At 42.0% G+C, this 17606-nt stretch overlaps 1 protein-coding gene across 1 annotated transcript in view; it reads right to left on the bottom strand.

Moving 5' to 3' along the window:
- MALRD1 (MAM and LDL receptor class A domain containing 1) overlaps nucleotides 1-17606 on the bottom strand; it is a 288950-nt gene that overhangs the window by 86476 nt on the left and 184868 nt on the right. The window contains exon 27 of the mRNA XM_063121247.1: nucleotides 4842-5022. Within this exon, the coding sequence (XP_062977317.1) occupies nucleotides 4842-5022 (181 nt within the window). The remainder of the gene's footprint in view (nucleotides 1-4841; nucleotides 5023-17606) is intronic.

Below are 17606 nucleotides of genomic sequence, written 5' to 3'. Positions count from 1 at the left end.
GGACGTGATGATAGTGTTACATGCAATCAGCAGATTCTGAAGGCCTTTCCCCTCGCTCCTTTCAAAGCTATATTGTTTCTTTGAAGGTTAAATGCTATCCTGTACATTCAGATGAAAACAGGAACCTTAGTCACCTCAGATACACAAGAAATTACAGGGAGGAAAACCAACAGAAAGGGGAAAGGCTTTAATATTTTATGTGTTTATTTGGTTTTCTTTTTATCCTGCTTTTCTTTGTATTAGATGCGCCATTTTCAAATAAATTTGACTAGCTATAGCGCTTTCACTATAGGAATAATGAGTGATGGATCGCTGTGGCAAAGATGCACAGCCTGTATTAAATGAAGGAGCAGGAACAAAGAGGAGGAGAGAATATTAAAATGCAGGTAAACAAGATGAATGAACTCTCTGTGAAAGGAGCTGTTTGTTTTATACTGAATGGTTTTAATTCTTGTGAACTGCCCAGGGAGCTTTGGCTATTGAGCGGTATAAATGAAATAAATAAATAAAGGGGATACACCACCAGTACAGTAGGCACACAGTTATTCCAAACTTTCCCCTCTTTAAATGGAGCCATCTTTTTGAGCTTCTTTAAACAAGCTTTTTATACCATGCTCATTACTGGCTACTCACGGATGTTCGTGGGTCATTCTGACGACACCGTCAACCTCCTGTGCATCTCCCACTCCATTTCCCCATTCTAATGCTAAAAATAAAACCTCAGAAAACCTGACTCTTTGGGGTTAAATCAATATTTGTTGGGTTTTCCTGCTGTGTGCAGGCAAAGTTGCGCTATAAAATGCCCACTAGAAGGTGCTGTCCCGTTCAACTGCATTGAGACTGTACAAGCCATGTGGTTGCGAATCTCTTCCTACTCTCTTCCTGGTGTAATTACAACTTGTTGCAGAGGCAGAAGAGATGCAGGAAGCAGAGCCACGGTAAGGACATGTGACAAACACCCCTCCCCCCATCTGAAGGAGTTCTTTGGCTGTTTCTACACCTGCCCTTTTTCTAGGGATCATCCCGGGATCATAACCGTGCATCCAAATGATACACAGGGGATCTCGGGAGCAGACAGGGATGATCCCTCTATTTTCCTTGGATAATCCTTAGGTGTAGAAAGGGCCTTTGTCTTCTCTCTGCTATGCCAGAGACTTCTACACGGGGTGCTTTGAGGGGCATTCTTGGTTGGCTGCATGGTCAGGGGCTAGGAGGACTGATGTTCCCCAGGACCACCAGCCATTCCTGCTCATCCCATTGGCAGAACAGTTTCCCACCTCTATGAGGTTGGAGGTCCAACCTCATAGAGGTCTCCATGGTGGCTGGGAGGACCAGAAAAGAGAGCTCTGGGTTTAAAAATTTTGTGAAACGCCCCGAGAGCTTCAGCTATTGGGCGGTATAGAAATGCAATAAATAAATAAATAAATAAATAAATAAATAATAAAAAACACCTCCCACATCATAACTCTCTCTATAAAGACTGATCTATTCTGGCAGGCCTATCCAGTGGAATTTTAGGATGTTTTTAGGATGTATACTATGTTTTTTAATTCCATTTTATGTATTTTATACTTGTTGTTCCCCGCCTCAATCCAGATGGAAAGGCGGGTAAGAAATAAAATTATTATATTGCCTCAGAGGGGTTTTTCTAGGTAATCTGAAGGACCGTAGGATTACACTATTACAGAGGAAAACATGCCTTAAGAAAACAGTCAGTGATTCTCTATCCCCCATTTACATCATGATTATTGCTATTCTTTTAAAACTTTTTCAGAAACAGAGTGCTGTGAGAAGAACTTGACCATGGGACAAACGTCACCCGGGACGTTTTTAGGTTTTTGGCACAAGTTCAGAAAGATTTCTTAGAAGTAACTTTCCATTCACGTCCAATAACGTTTCATGAATAATTTTTTAAAAGGATTCGGGAAAATATTTCAGATAAACGGTTTCATTTTCACTGCTTTTCCTATCAGGATGTCTTGCCAATTGCTCAGATACTTACAGCAACAGCACCACACTATCAGCATGTTCATCAATAATATCTATGGCCGCGGATGACCTTGACAGTTGTCTCTGGGAAACGCTAGATAAAGCATTTCCTCAGGCAGAAGCTAGAAGTCATATCAAATGAGGTGCACTTTCAATTCCAAAGCTGTGGGGAATTTTATGCAGCCACATGTGTCATGAAGAAAGCCACGTCTAATCTAAAGATGTGCATTGATTCTGACACAGAACAGACTTAACAAATTGTATCGACTCTTAGAGAATTCTGTCTTGAGGCATTGCAACCTAGGCAGGTGGATCCCACAATAACCAAAGATTTTTTGGTTAGGATGCTGAGGAACTGGTAATCCCAGTTGCGACCGTAGACTTGTCAAAATGACATTGGATATGGCTAGATGAGGGGGGTGGATGGGGATGATCTCGCAATATGATGATTGCGAGATCCTCCCCCTCAGTCTACATGCGGTGCGTGATGTCCATTTTTTTTTTTAATCAAAGAAGAGCGCAGGAGAGTTCATATATTTCCAGTTCTGCTAACTTCCACTTCTTGGGGTAGAACAAATCACACACTTGTGACAAAGAGGAGTAAAGTTTGGGCAAATGTGCAAGAATAATGCACAGGGGGCAGAAGGAAAAGGTATTGTCCTCACCACTAGGGGTGGGTGGGATTGGTGAGAACTCGCTCCGTGACTGCTTGCCCCACTGCTACTGGCACCCCCTCTTACCCCCCCCCCAAGCAGGCTGTGGGAGCCTCCACCAAGCGCTTGCAAGAGTCGCGAGCCCTCGGCAACCACGCGTGCTGGCTTGCTGTATTAATGGCATTAACACAACAAGGGGAAGTGTGCAATTTCCAGAGGCTCTAGAAAGTGCACATTTCCCCCCACTGCCTTAATGGCAGCTGCCATTAACGCAGAGGGGGGTGGGGAAAGGGTGTGAATCGATGCCAGAAGTCTGCCCTTGCACCGAGGGCATCTGACTGGGTCCGTGAGGGGCAGATGTGTGGAGGGAGACCCAGGCCTTAGCTAGACCTAAAGTTTATCCTGGGATTGTCCCGGGGTCATCCCTGTTCATGTAAATGACACACAGGATATCCCGGAAGCAGGCAGAGATGACCCTGGGACGATCCTGGGATAAACCTTAGGTCTAGTTAAGGCCCCAGTTGGATGCTTGCGACATCCCTAAACCACTAAACAGCAATATATTCATGTCTGATCTAACACCAAAGGATGAGATGAACAAACATCGCTAAACGCGATGAGATGAACATAGCAGGATAGGAAAACCAAGAAATGAGAATAGAATGGAACAAGTGGGAACTGCAACAAAATGTTGCAGGGTGGAGGGCTTTCTTCATGGCTGGCTGGCAACCTGCCATTGTCCAAGATACTTCATTCCATTCCTACTCCCTCTGGTTTTCCATTGCTCATTCCAACAAGCAGTCAGCATTCCATGATGACTGGGCATGCTGAGTTCTTATTTGGCTGTATGGGTTCCCCTCCTGAAGCATTGCTCCTAAATAATTTTTGTACTTCCGGAAACCTTGGGGTTCCCCAAGCCTGTTGATACATCCCTCTTGTCCATGGAGGCACCATTTCTCAAAATAAGGACCACCACTCACATAACTGAGTGATCTACTTGCACCCAGCTGAGCTGAATGCTCAGAATAAACTCATTTGGCCTTACAGCTTCCAAGTTTTGTCCACCTTAATATTAATTCAAATGAAAATATTCTAATTGGATGGAAGGTAGGGTACCAAAAGAATTAGTGATGAATAGCCCACTAAGTGCCTCTTGACCCGACAGTCTTAATTACCTTGATGTTAGTTTCTGTTCCTGCAAAGGGGAGGGTTTAATTGATTTCTTTGCATTTTTTAATTTTCATGTTTCTAGTGAAGTATAAAAATGAAATAAAAAATCATAATGAAAGGAAAGCCATAATCAAAACTTTCTTTCTTTTGAGGGTACAGCAACTGACATTGGCACAATTAAGAGAAGCTATTCAAGGGACAACTAATAGGCTATTCATCAATAACACCCTACTTGCATTCACCAGGAAACAATAAAACAGACTGAACCTACAAGAAGGAAACTTTGAATTAACCTTACTGGGAACCTTATGTATAAATATTGTAGGAGGATCCTGGCAATGGGGAAGAGCACTGCAGGTTAGTATAATACCATATTAAGTACTTGAGTGTAACCATCATTTTATTTCTGGCTCCAGCTAATTGCAACACCTTAGCAATGCTAAATGGCTCTAGTGGAGAAACAATCTGAGCTTTCCTCACTCTGTCCAAAATTTGCTCCTTGCACAGTGGGGTGCATTTCATGGATAGGGTATTTGTAGACATTCTTATATTTGATCATGTATTATTTACAAAAATGGAGTTGGATTTATTTATTTATTTATTTATTTATTTATTTGGAGTGTTGCTGCATATATTGGGCTGAATATATGCAGAGAGCTCCGGCTATTGGGCGGTATAGAAATGTAATAAATAAATAAATGAATGAATCCAGCTTTATAGTGGATCAACCTCATTGAAAGAGAGCAGTCCTCCATCCCACAGAAAATACTACACAGGGAACCAGGAGACTTTACTGAACGGTGTGCTGTGATGTGGGATACCCAGAAATTGGGTGAAGGGGCCTTCTGCAAGCAGAGCCCTTCCTTTCAAGGACAGTCCCTTCTTCTCATAGAAGGCAGATCTTGGCTCCAGCCTGTCATTTTTAAAATGCTGCACTTGTAAGGAAATTTCCCCTAAAGAATAGAGTTTCTGTAAAAATGTAAACCCTAGCAAGGTTCCATATTAAATTAACATTGCGTTAAGACTTACTTGTGCTGCAGTTCTTATATTCAATGTCGTCTATCGCTGCTCCTCCTCCGAGGTCTTTGGTTCGAATGCCTTCAAATATAACTTCGAAATTTCTCATCTTCCCCAGGTGTATTTCTGCTTTCTTCCATTGGCCACCATAGTCTCCAGAATCACTCCACACCTCTAGAAGGCTACTCTCAGTCTGAAAATTTAAAAAAGGATCACGCTTGGATGACTATAAAGCTCAGAATGCAAAACTTGCACCTGCTATGTGTATGTGTTGTTGATGGGAGAATGAAAAAATCATAGAGAAACCATGTTTGCTTATAGCAGCCTTCTTCAACCTGGTGGTCTCCAGGTATGTTAGAAAGCAACTCCTACCACCCCCACCCCCACCACATTGGTTATGGATATAGCTCTAATGCACAAATTACCACATTTATGACCAGTGGCAGCTGGTGGCTCCTCTCCAGGTTTCAGTCAGGACCAGTCAGAACTCTAAAGGAGCAATTCAAGCAGCTTGGAGAGCTCCTGACTGGTTCTGACTGAAACCTGGAGAGGATTCAACGCCCCGCTGACATTGGAGCCACCAGCCTCCACTGTCTATGCCCCAACTTCAAAAATGTTATTGCCTTTCCCAGCTGCTACTTTTTCAGGTCTGAAATCACCCAAACAGCTAAATCAGCACAATTTCTTATTGCATTGAGAGTTGCATTGAAAAAGCCCACATTATACAACTCCAGCAATTTGAGGCACTATGGAGGTAAAATATGATACTACACAGCGCCTCAGGCATTATTATTATTTTTGTCTGAAGATGCATTATAGATTTTGCTAACATGTCCTGTATTTTATATATAGGATTTTCACACAGATAGCAAATCTGCACAAAGAAGAAGCCCATAGGCTGGATTATATTTTAATACAACTGCAGAACTACAAAGAAACAACCTTGCCCTCCAACCCACCCCATACTAAAACAAGAAACCGACATCCTGAACTATTTATGAATACAGGGTAACAAGCAATAAATAATGGTCATCATGCCAGAGGCATCAATAAGGTAAAACTGTGCCAAAGTCAGAGATACAGCAAATGAGCCAGCTGCACTGGAAATTTAAGCAACCTCAGTCCCCAAATAATTGCACAGAGTCAATAGTCAGTTTGACCTCAGGAAAATTCCTTGTTCATACCAAATGTAGCAAAGCAGCTGAAACCTGAGCAACATTTGTCCAGTGCACCTTCTCAAGGAAATGTTTTGTTATCTTTTAAAGCACAAATTCATCTCCTCCAATATTTGACAATGAAAATAAGCACCCTCTGGCTGGCCCAAAACAGACCAGGAGGGTGGAGTATATAATCTCTGAAGTGCTAGAGTGAGGCTGGACTTGGGCATCCTGTCCTTCACATAATCTGCCATGAGAACACATGGTAATAAGAACAGGGTGAACACGTCTTTCTCATTGCAAGGTATGAATGCAGTATGGAAGGATAGATAACCTACACCAGGAGTGTGCAGAAAATAGATCTCCAGATATTTTGGACTTCAGCAACCAGTATTCCTGACCATTGGCCATATTGGCAGGGGATTCTGGGAGTTGGAAGTCTGAAACATCTGGAGATATACCTTCTGCCCACACTTCACCTACATATGCCGTGTGTTTTTAGGCAAAGAAATGTTATGATTGTGAGCAAGGTACACACAATCACACATCTGAATTGTATGTTTCCTCATACTATGTTTTAAAGCAGGATTGTTGATCTCTGGGCCTGGGGCCTAATCTGGCCCTCCGGCTATGCTCTCTTCCCCACATCACCAAGGGCATGTCCACACCATGCCTATACCCCAGGGGTAGTCCTTAGATCATCCCTGTGCATCCACATAACACACAGGAGATCCTGAGGGCAACCCAGGACTAGCGAGAACTTACTACGGGATATCAGGAACTGCGGAAAAGCCGACTTTTCCACGGTTCCAGGACCATCCTGCGGAATTTTGACCACAGCTAGCCTTAGGATCTCTATGGCCTACACTGTGGTTTCTTGTAGTTTCTTCCTTTTACTCCTCTCCTTCCTCCCCTTCCCCCAACTTCCATCATTGCTGGGAGCACATATGCTTGCTGTCTCGGTCCTGCCTATGTAATGGAACAAAAAACAGACTGAACAAGCTCGTTTTGAAACACTATAGGGTACTTGTACTGTATATGCAAGTTCCTGAGGTTCACCATTTGGGAATCAATATTAAAAACAGCTGCATTCATGATACAACCTTCACTTCTGTAACATGCTATCCCTATATGAATGATAAATTCAACATTCGTTCAATGGCACGTAAATGTAGTATGATTAACTGATACCACTGTATATATGGCATGCCTCTGCTTAGTGGAGTTGATTCCAGTAAGTGGTTTTCTGAACGTGCAGCTTTTACTCTACTCTCTCCTATGTGCAATCAATTTAGAAACCATGACATGATTAGTTAACAGCAAAATAAAACAAACAGGACCCTCACTGGTACTTTGCTATACAAATGATACAGATGGTAATGCAAATCAATTAGAATTTACATAACTAATTTGCCTACAATAACTTCTGGACCATTTCTACCTTGGAATGCTACAGATCTAGTCATTATCTATGCCAAGCCTATTTTTGGCTTACAACCAGTGTCGTTAACATGGATTGTCATTTTGAACTGAACACGCATAAGCTCATCTTATTATTTATTTATTTATTTCATTTATATACCGCCCCATAGCTGAAGCTCTCTGGGCAGTTTACAAAAATTAAAACCAGTTAACATTAAAAACAAATATACAAAATTTAAAACCATAAAAAGCATAAAATACAAACAAAAACAGATAATGTCTGTATTAGAGGAGAAGATCAGTCTAATTTTTTCTCACATTCGAAGCAGTTGCATTCCTATGTCCACTTACCTGGAGTAAGTCCCATTAAATTCAGCGGGATTTACCTCTGTAGACATGCATAACATTGTGCTGTGAATCTGCAGCTAGAATGTATAACTGTCCGCTGTTTCTTTCTCCCCTCTTGCAACACAGAGATAATAGAATAATGAGAAATTATCATTCTGGGTAGTGAGATCCATCAGTTTCAGTTGAGAAAAAATAATTAAAATTGATTTAAAAGTATTGTCTAATCTCAAAATGTCTGGCTAACTCTTATTATTTATTTTTGGTGCAATTCTATACATGTCTATTCAGAAACATGTCTTTGAGTTCAGGGGGGCTTACTCCCTGGTAAGTGGATATAGGATTATTCTATTTATTTTGTACTGCCCTTCAACCAACGGTTTGCAGAGCAGTTCCCAATAAAATAATACAAGAACAAAAGCCAAGCAAATCAATGCAAAAGCAGCATATTAAAGGACCCAGAATGCAAAGTTTTAAAGGCCTGGGAGAATAAAAAGGCTTTCACCTGGCACCTAAAAGATAATGAAGGTGCCAGATGAACCTCTCTGAGGAACGAATTCCACCACTGAGAAGATCTTCTCTCTAGCTGCCAACTTTACATGCCACCTTCACTTCAGAAGGTAGGGTCACCCAGAGGACATTCTCACTTAACTTATGGACAAGCTGATATCGGAATGGGTCCCAAGCCATGCAGGACTTCGAAGGTAAGAAGCAAAATCTTGAATTATGCTTAGAAATGGACCATCATCTAGTGCAGCTTCTTTTAAGCACTCGTAGTGTATGTTCTAGGGGTGTGTGCTCTGCTCAGCAAATCCGAGGGCCCATCAGAAGTCCATCGGAGGTCTGATCTCCCAGAGCAGATATTGGACAGTTTTTAAACCATTGGATCCCTGTGGGGCGGGGCGAAGGTTGTTCAGAGCTCCAAAGGTATCTGAAATATTCACAGGTTTTTTAGGCTTTGTGAGGGGTCATTTTAACTTTATGGACTAACTGAACACTTTTCCATATTAGGAAGATGCTGATGGGTAAGGGAGGGAGGGAGGGGAAGGTTTTTTTTAATTTATTTATTTATTTATTAATTTATTATTGCATTTATATCCCGACTTTTTTCTTGCAAGGAACCCAAGGTGGTGTACATAATCCTCCTCCTCCTCTCCACTTTATCCTCACAACAACAACCCTGTGAGGTGGGTTGGGCTGAGAGTCTGTGACTGGCCCACAATCACCCAGTGGGTTTCCATGGACGAGTGGGGACTAGAACCCAGATCTCCCAACTCCCAGTCTGACACCCTAGCCACTACACCACACTGGCTCTCATCACTTTATCACTCTGGCTTTTGAGATTGACATCTGTGGCTAACCAATAGCCACAGTGTCCTCCCTGTCCTCTTCCCTCCAATCATAGTGCTTAGGGGGAGGGATTGCAAATGACATAACCCACTTGTCCCCACCCTGGAACTCATTCCTTTGCAAGCTCATGGAGCATTAGGAAGGAAGATGGAGAGAAAGAGCAAGAGAGAGAGAGAGAGAGAGAGCTCCTGCTTGCTTTGCTGTTCGGAGTCTCTCTCTCTGTTTCTTTCTGATTTTCTTTGGTTCTTGTACATGATAGTTCTTCTTGCTTTCTCTATTCCAAGTTCCACTCCCCCTTTGTGTGTTAATGAGTGAAATGTCCATATGCACTTCATCTTCTCTCAAGACAGCTTGCAGAACTTTCAGAAATTAACCTCCTACAAAAATCGAAGTCCCCCATGTGTGCCGACTTCGTACCATATACCATATGTTTAAATTATGGGTGTGCTGTGTCTGAACTAGAATGAAACTACAACCAATTTTCTTCACTTCTTGAAAAATTGGTGTTGGCTGAAAGGAAGGATTTAGGGAAAATGGGTCACATTATGAAAATAATGAAAACCATCCCATGAGTTGTCCCAGGATAAAGTGATGACTGCTGCTAGGCAGTGTAGATCCATGCAGTCTCACAAGCCAATATTGTAAGGATACAGAAAAGAATCTTGTGCCAAAGGCTGATCTGTGTACCGCAAGTATGGACGCAATTCGGCCGGGCATAAAGTCAAGAGAAGGGGCAGTGAGAGAAAAGTTTGCTACTATCTCCTCTTTTTGAAGGCAGGTGTCAAGTTTATATGCTTTGAATATATATATATATATATATATATATATATATATATATATATATATATATATATACACGTTTGCTCTTGTCTGACCTCTCATTGTTGTTTGTAATATGCTGATGGCTGGCTTTTTTATTTTTAAATTTCTTCTTTTTTTTTAAAAAAAAAAAAAAAACTTGTGTTGCTCAAGGTCCTAGATCCCGAAGAGGAGGTTTCACAACCTGAGTTTAAACTTTAAAAAAATCCTAAAAACCAAGGGATGAAGGGATTTGCTTCCAACATGGCATGACTGAATACCTAGTTAATACCTACTAGGGTGCCAAGTTTCATCTCCTTATCTTTAAAAATGACAGCATTTTTTTAAAAAAATAATAATTTTTAAACCTCAAAATTTTAAAATGTCCTAAAAATCAAGGAATGAAGGTATTTGCTTTCAACCTCGCATGGCTAAATACCTACTTAACAGCTACCAGGGGCCCCAGTTTCATCTCTTTACCTTTAATAATGACAGAGCTGTAAGCATTTTGGTTAATTCCCATAGGCTATAATAGAACGATTATCTGAAAACGGAACGGCTCTCTGATTGGTAATCCGACAGTGTGGAAAGACAGAGCTGCCCCAAAAATCAGAGTGGAGAAGCGCGCTGCTCCGAATTTCAGGGCAGAGCAGGCCCGCTCCATAAACCAATGCCTGGGGTCTGTGCAATGGCAGTGCATCAGTTATACAAGGCAGCAGCCACCTCGCAGCCATCATAGGGTAGGGTGACCATATGAAAAGGAGGACAGGGCTCCTGTATCTTTAACACTTGTACTGAAAAGGGAATTTCAGCAGGTGTGATTTGTATATATGGAAAACCTGGTGAAATTTCCTCTTCATCACAGCAGTTAAAGCTGCACGAGCTATACTCAAGTGACCAGATTTAAAAGAGGCCAGGGTATCTGCAGCTTTAACTGTTGTGATGAAGAAGAAATATCACCAGGTTCCCCATATATACAAATGACACCTGTTGAAATTTCCTTTTCAATACAAGTGTTAAAGATACAGGATCCCCGTCCTCCTTTTTATATGGTCACCCTATCATAGGGCTTTCCCATGAAGCTGTGACTTCAAAATGTCAGAGACTTACCCCAACCTTTTTTTTCTCCAGAGCGAGGCGAGTACGGCACATTTGCTATCTATCTTCACTCTGGAATTGCAAAGAAAGTGTTTCCAGGTAGATGACAACCCCTGATTGGTCGCTGCCCACCCAGGGAGAGGGCAGGGGGCATGCCCAATGTGCTAATGTCTGCCAGAAACCCTGCACCCTCCCTCTGCATCAGGATTAGCCACCACCACCCCACTACAGAGAAAGCACGGGGGTTTGCTTAAGGTGGTAGCAACCTGGTGCTGTATAGACAGCCCCCTAGTTCCAGTCAGTAGTCTACTGGCTGTATTTTGGACTACCACCGGTGGTAGTGTTGGCTAAAGAATGGCCTCCCACTTTTGCTGCTCCATCCACAGACCATGAATGTGACATTGCATTCGTCAACAACCTGGGGAGAGGGGAGAGTTGAAAATATAAAGAAATGCTTCAACTGCTTCGTGAGGCAGGGCAGCTGTGCAGGCCTCTATCTGATTAGCAGGCTTTCCTCTCCTGCCTTTCCTTTCCCACTCACTCTGACCAAGGAGGAAAGTCCAGAGCTCAAAGCTAATTATTTGCCTGGGAGATGTGGCCAGCTAGAAACTCACCATCACCAGGGGCAAAGCAGCTTGCTTTCCTCTTATCTCCCCTTAGGCACAAGTAGGTAGATGAGCCCAAGTGACTAAGGGGAGTGGAAAGAGGAGCCTCTCTTAGGACTGAAAGAGGCTGCTCAAATCTCCAGTCCAAACGGAAAGAAGATCTTTATTAATGGGGTATGGAAAGAGACAAAAAGGGGAAGCAAAATGGGTACTTGAAAATAAACCAACAGTAAAAGCTTTCCTACCTGTAATAAACACCCAGAGGGAAAATACTCAGAACACAGGGGTCACCTGGGGGAGTTTCAGCACACACAGCATCTTTGGATAGTCAGGGGAGAACATGCGCTTCTGGCCATGTTCACGTTAAGGACTGTGAATGGGGCATTTTCAAGTGATTTGTGAACTGAAACGAAATGCTCATATATCCCTAATTCACTCTCAGCCTCTCTTCACACATTAACCCTTGACTCAGCTCCTTCCTCCATTGCAAAGCTCTTCCCCTACGACATTGCAAACAAGATGGTGCATTCACTTGCTGGGTCCTAGAAAATGGGCTGCAGCCGTAGCAGTCTGTTTTGCCTGATCATCCTTGAGGAAGCTCAGCCTCTTCTGGCCAAATTTTTTGGGGGGGAGCTCTAGCACCCCTGCTCCCCTCTTTTGGAGTGCCCACCAGTTCTCCCTTGTCCAAGTGTCCTCCAGCTGGAACTATGTAACTTCTCCAACTACACAGTTGTTGCACCAACTGTGTAGTTGGAGAAGGATGACTGACATGCTTCCTTATTGCTTTTGGTTTTGTGAAAAGTGATCTCCTGAAAGGTAAGTTTTTCTTGGGGTGAGTGCACAGTATTCCCAGGTTCAATGCTCCCCCACTCTGACATCCATTTCTTCCCTGTCCTGGTGGTCCTTAAAGCTCCTCTCAATGTAACCCTACTGAATACACGTCTCTCTCTCGGCTTATCCCAACCTGTTGCTTTTCCTGATCATTCCATTTCTGGCCCTTCCAGCTTTCAGTCCCTCTGTTTGTTGCTGATCCCGCTCTCCTTTTTTCCTTCAGTCGCTTTCTCCTAAACAGTATCCTTTCTGCACTACATTTCAGCAACCCTGAAGCTCTGCTTGACCACTGTGGACTCTTTTCAGGTCCTTTCGTATCTTCTCTGGCCTCCTGGTTTCTTGCTCTGACTTTGATCATCTCCAGACCCAGCAGGACCCAACAACTTTCTATTGCTTATGGACCACAAACAAAGAGCACATAGGCATGAGCCCAACAAAGACTTCAAGATGGCATGCACTAGAGAGTAAATCAGCCGCTGATGTGAGAAAAATGCCTTTGCTATTCTTTAAGATGGAGACCAGCTAGACAAAGTTGTCAGCAAAGCACACGGGACTGATAAACTTTTGGCCTTTGAATTTGGTTCAGCATCATGTTAGAAAGCGTATGACTTGAAGGTACACAGTGCAGAATCCAGGCACTTAATTGCATCTAATCCTTTAATTGTCTCTCCACATATGTGCAGTCTGCCCTTGAAATCTCTTTGGTATGAGGAAACATCCTAAACGTTATTAATAAGAAGAGTCTGATTAATTTTAGAAAATGAAACAAGAGCAAGTTATTGATTGGGGGATTTAGCAGGACCTTTAATTGAAGTGAAAATTAATACTGGTGAATTATAATGGAAAATTGATCTATTTAAGTATTTACTGATAATAATATGAATCTAGTTTTGCAGAACTTGAATCCTGCAGACACATTTACAGGTATGCTTTCCCTTTTACCCAAGTAATAGCCATGTTGAAATCTATGGGGTCAGTCAAAGGATATTTGACTGTTTTTAATCAGTTTTTAATGTTTTAAAACAGTTTTATATTCACTGTTGTTCCCCACCTCGATCTAAGTGGAGAGGCGGATAAGAAATATATTATTATTATTATTATTATTATTATTATTATTATTATTATTATTATTATTATTATTATTTGGGACAGATACATGCATAATCCTTATGCTAATATTGTGAACATGTCCACATCTCAAACTACTAAAAGTCAACAACATACTGTTACTTAATAAAACATCAAATAGTGTGAAAACTTTAGAACATAAATATATCTCCACTTTTAACTGAAATTCAGTTTGAAAGATCCCAACAGAATTGCTTGAACAGCAGCAGCAACAACAATAATGTCCACTTTAATCACATCATTTTCTTTGTTGGGTTGTGTTTTGCACAGTTAGGGGGCTGTGAGCGCTCAGTAGGGTGACCAACTGTCAGGATTTCCCCGGATTTGTCCTGGTTTTTGTTCTTTCCATGGTGTCAGGGGGGATTTTCTATAATTTTCAATAATGTCCTGGAATGACACACCTTCCCATTTAAGGCTGCCATTAGCATGGCAGGAGTGAATGACATGCTTTCTTGAGGCACATCATTCCTCCACCCCGAGCTCCAATTGAGGTCTTAAAGGGGAAAGTGGGTCATTCGTGGACATTATAGAAAAGGCCCCAATTGGAGTGGATGGTGGTGGTGCAGAATGAAATCCTTTCCCCTCCTCCACTCCAATCGGGTTCTTTAAGGTGGTGGGGGAATAACGTACTTTCTGCAGGACTCAGAAAGCTGCTTCCCCACACACACACTAGGTGTCCTCTTTTTTGGTTTCCCAAATATGGTCACCCTAGCGCTCAGCTACGTATATGCTGTTGTATGTGCAAGGATCAGCACTCAAGATTGTTGTTACTGTGCATTTTGACAAAGCTGATCGTCTACTGGTGGGGAGAGCTGGATTCATCCAAATGACCAAAGTAGAGAAGATTAACAACCCTAATTGAGTGCGGGGGAGGAGAGAAGCGATGGATCCTTTGCCACTTTGTAAGCCTGGGCAGCTCATGCCAGGAGTTACAGTGAGACTCTGCTGGGATGTTTCCACCTGGCAGATGCTTTGTTTTTGGGATCCCCCCTTCCACATTGGAATTTTTTTGGGGGGCAGATAGGATTTGGTTCCAGTACATCAAAGCTGCCCATTTCTCATCCCTGGACCAATACATTTGTGGGGGGGGGGGGACGCTATGCTGGCAGGAACAACACTGGTAATAGAGCTTTTTGTAAGCATATCAGGCTATACATGCTCACCCCACAAGCTGTGTTTCTTTTTACTGGCAGGAATGCACCCCCACCCCATCATAGACTGTCTTGGATGTCTGGCCAAGGGAATTCGGATTGTACTCTATGTGTGGCATGGTGGTTAGAGTGCTGGAATAAGATCAGGGAAATCCAGGTTCAAATCCCCACTCAGCCACTTACTGAGTACCTGGGGCCAGACATTCTCTTTCAGCCTAGCCTGCCTCACAGGATTGTTGCAATGATAAATAGTGTGTGTATGTTGGGGTGGGGGTGGGGAAGGAAACTTTATTGGCTACTCTGAGCTCCTTGGAGAAAAGGTGGGATAAAAATGTAATCAATAAAGATATGCCTAATTATTCTAATGGTATTTTGCTATTGTTTATCCAGATACCTATGCTTGCAATTTGTTATAATTTCTCCTCCATTTGTATTTCTGATAATAGACTTTACTTTTTGTCTAAAATATTCATACACACACACACACCACTAACACATCATCCACTTACAACAATATTGTTGTATCTCTATTACAAACATTGAAATGACAAATGGTGATGCAGCAATTAATTATCGATATTCTGGAGAATTGTGCAGTGCTTTTGATGGAAAACAAAGTTTTGTTCTACGCCAAGATATTAAGTTGAAATTTACAAAACAACAAAGTTTAAATACTATTGTAGTTTATAATCCTTCTTCCCTTCATTCATAATAAAATCAATAACCTGAAGGCAGATATGACAGATTTACATGAATTTTCTTTGGTTCACTGTCATTATAGCAATTGGCATACTGGGAAGAAAAAGCAATGGAAAATAGTCCCTCATTTTGGTTTTTGGTTTTCCACAAAGAATAGGATCACTCGTTGCCTTTTGTCAGTAATCTGGACTCACATGAACTATTTATTGTGATTTCCAAATCCAGTATATATTTCTTTCCAGGAATAAAGAGGTCGTGTCAGTTTATGTAGTGGAATTTCTTCATCCTTAGTAATCCTTTGTTTATGCTTCCACCCCTTCAAACCCCCAAAGAATGCAGAGAATAAAATATATGATACACTTTTCTTCTAACCATTCTGCTGAATCACTCACCTAGCTGTGACCTTTACAAGTAATTGTCCATTGGAGGCTGCCAAAATTGAAAATAATTTCTAGTTTCAAACTATTCACCTTCCCTCACACATAGCTCAAGTTGTCTGAGGAACAGGAGGTCCCACACTAGAGCATAAAGCAACCAGCATTATCTAATATTTTCTCTAAACCTTATATATCTGTCAACAGAAGATAACACCATGCATCTGATGAAGTGGCCTCTAGTCCATGAAAGCTCATGCTATAATAAATGTGTTCATCTTTAAGGTGCCACAAGACGCTTTGTGAAAACCTAATCCAGAAGTGAGCCACAGGCAACATCAGAGTTCACAGCTCCCTCTACACCAGGATAGACATGAAAGAACACTCTATAATGCCAAACCATCTGTCCTTTGGCATTATACAGCAACTCACCATGGGCATTTTAACTAGTCAACAATGCTACAGGTATAACTGGCAGCTTCTCTAAACAAGTGATTTATAGCACAGTCATGATAGGCCATTCATAGAAGTTTGCGGTCTATTACATGATGTCATTAACAGCCAGGATGTCTCCTGTGCTATCACGCATTTGGAAAAGCCACAGCTAATGTGGTAATATCTGGGAAAAGTGGGATCTCTCTGCCACTAGATCGCACTGTCTCATTAAACACAATGGGGCCTTTCTGAGAGCTCCATTTGATGAGCGTTTTATTGCACGCTCATTACTGGGCTCTCATGGATTTTTTGCAGGTCCCTCCCATGACGTTGTCTGCCTCCTGCATGCCTTCCACCCATTCTAGCTTTCCTTGCGCGACAAAAAATCTCTCCGCAAAGTCCAATATATTTTAAACCCGGATGTTTCTGCTCTCTCCTGCTGTGTGTAGGAGAAGCTGTGATGTTCAGCTGCCTTATGTGTTATAAATATAAATATATATACAAAGTTATTGTTTATATTATGTATAAGGTTTAGGAAACAAGAAGGCCTCAAGGTACTTACAATTAGTAGAGGGGGGTTGAATGCCTGTGTGTTGATTGGATTGTTGAGGGGGAGTGCAGATTGGCTTAGAAAGAGTGGGAAAAGCTAGATAAACGTAACTATATATAGTTAAGTGAGTGAGAGGAGGGTGTGGGTTGGAATTCTGTGAAGTGAAGATAGAAGTAGGGTAGAGAGAAGTGAATGATTATTTGAGAGAAGTGGATGATTTTAGTATTCTGTAGTGAACCTTATAAGAAAGAAGTGACTAAAACCAATACTCTTTGAACCTTGTAACCATACTCATTTGAACTGAGGAAACCATTAAGCTTATACACGCATTTACTTGAGTTAATAAATTCCAATTATAGTTACAAACAACTGGTGTGGTCTGTGGAGGTGTCTGAGGAGAAAACAACAAATGGTGGCAGTGGAATGGGTAAGTGAGGGCTAGGTTTCTGGGCTGTGAATCTGTGGGGCCTGAAGAAGAGGCGAGACAGGAGCAGCAGCAGTAGACCTAAGCCCTCAAACACGTCATTAGCACAGGGTGGATTTAAGTGGTCCTGGGTGCTAGTGGAGTGGACAGTCCCGTCGGATGCTTGTGGGTGTCTCAGGTGAAGTTGAGACGACACAGGGGGGCAGGGCATCACAGAAGCAGTGCGATTGGAACAGCCAACTGAATGGGCCTCATGTTTGTTGTTTATTTCCTCTTTTGAAAGAGGAAGTAACTGAGCAACGAAAACATGGGCAGAGAAGCGACGGTAGGGAGCTTGTTTATTTTATTGCATTTCTATACCGCACAATATTCAAAACTTTCTGAGCTGTTCACAAAAATTAAAACCATGA

Source organism: Elgaria multicarinata, chromosome 1 (genome assembly GCF_023053635.1).
Source record: "Elgaria multicarinata webbii isolate HBS135686 ecotype San Diego chromosome 1, rElgMul1.1.pri, whole genome shotgun sequence".
Lineage (NCBI taxonomy): Eukaryota > Metazoa > Chordata > Lepidosauria > Squamata > Anguidae > Elgaria > Elgaria multicarinata.
This window is presented reverse-complemented; position numbering and strand designations above follow the sequence as displayed.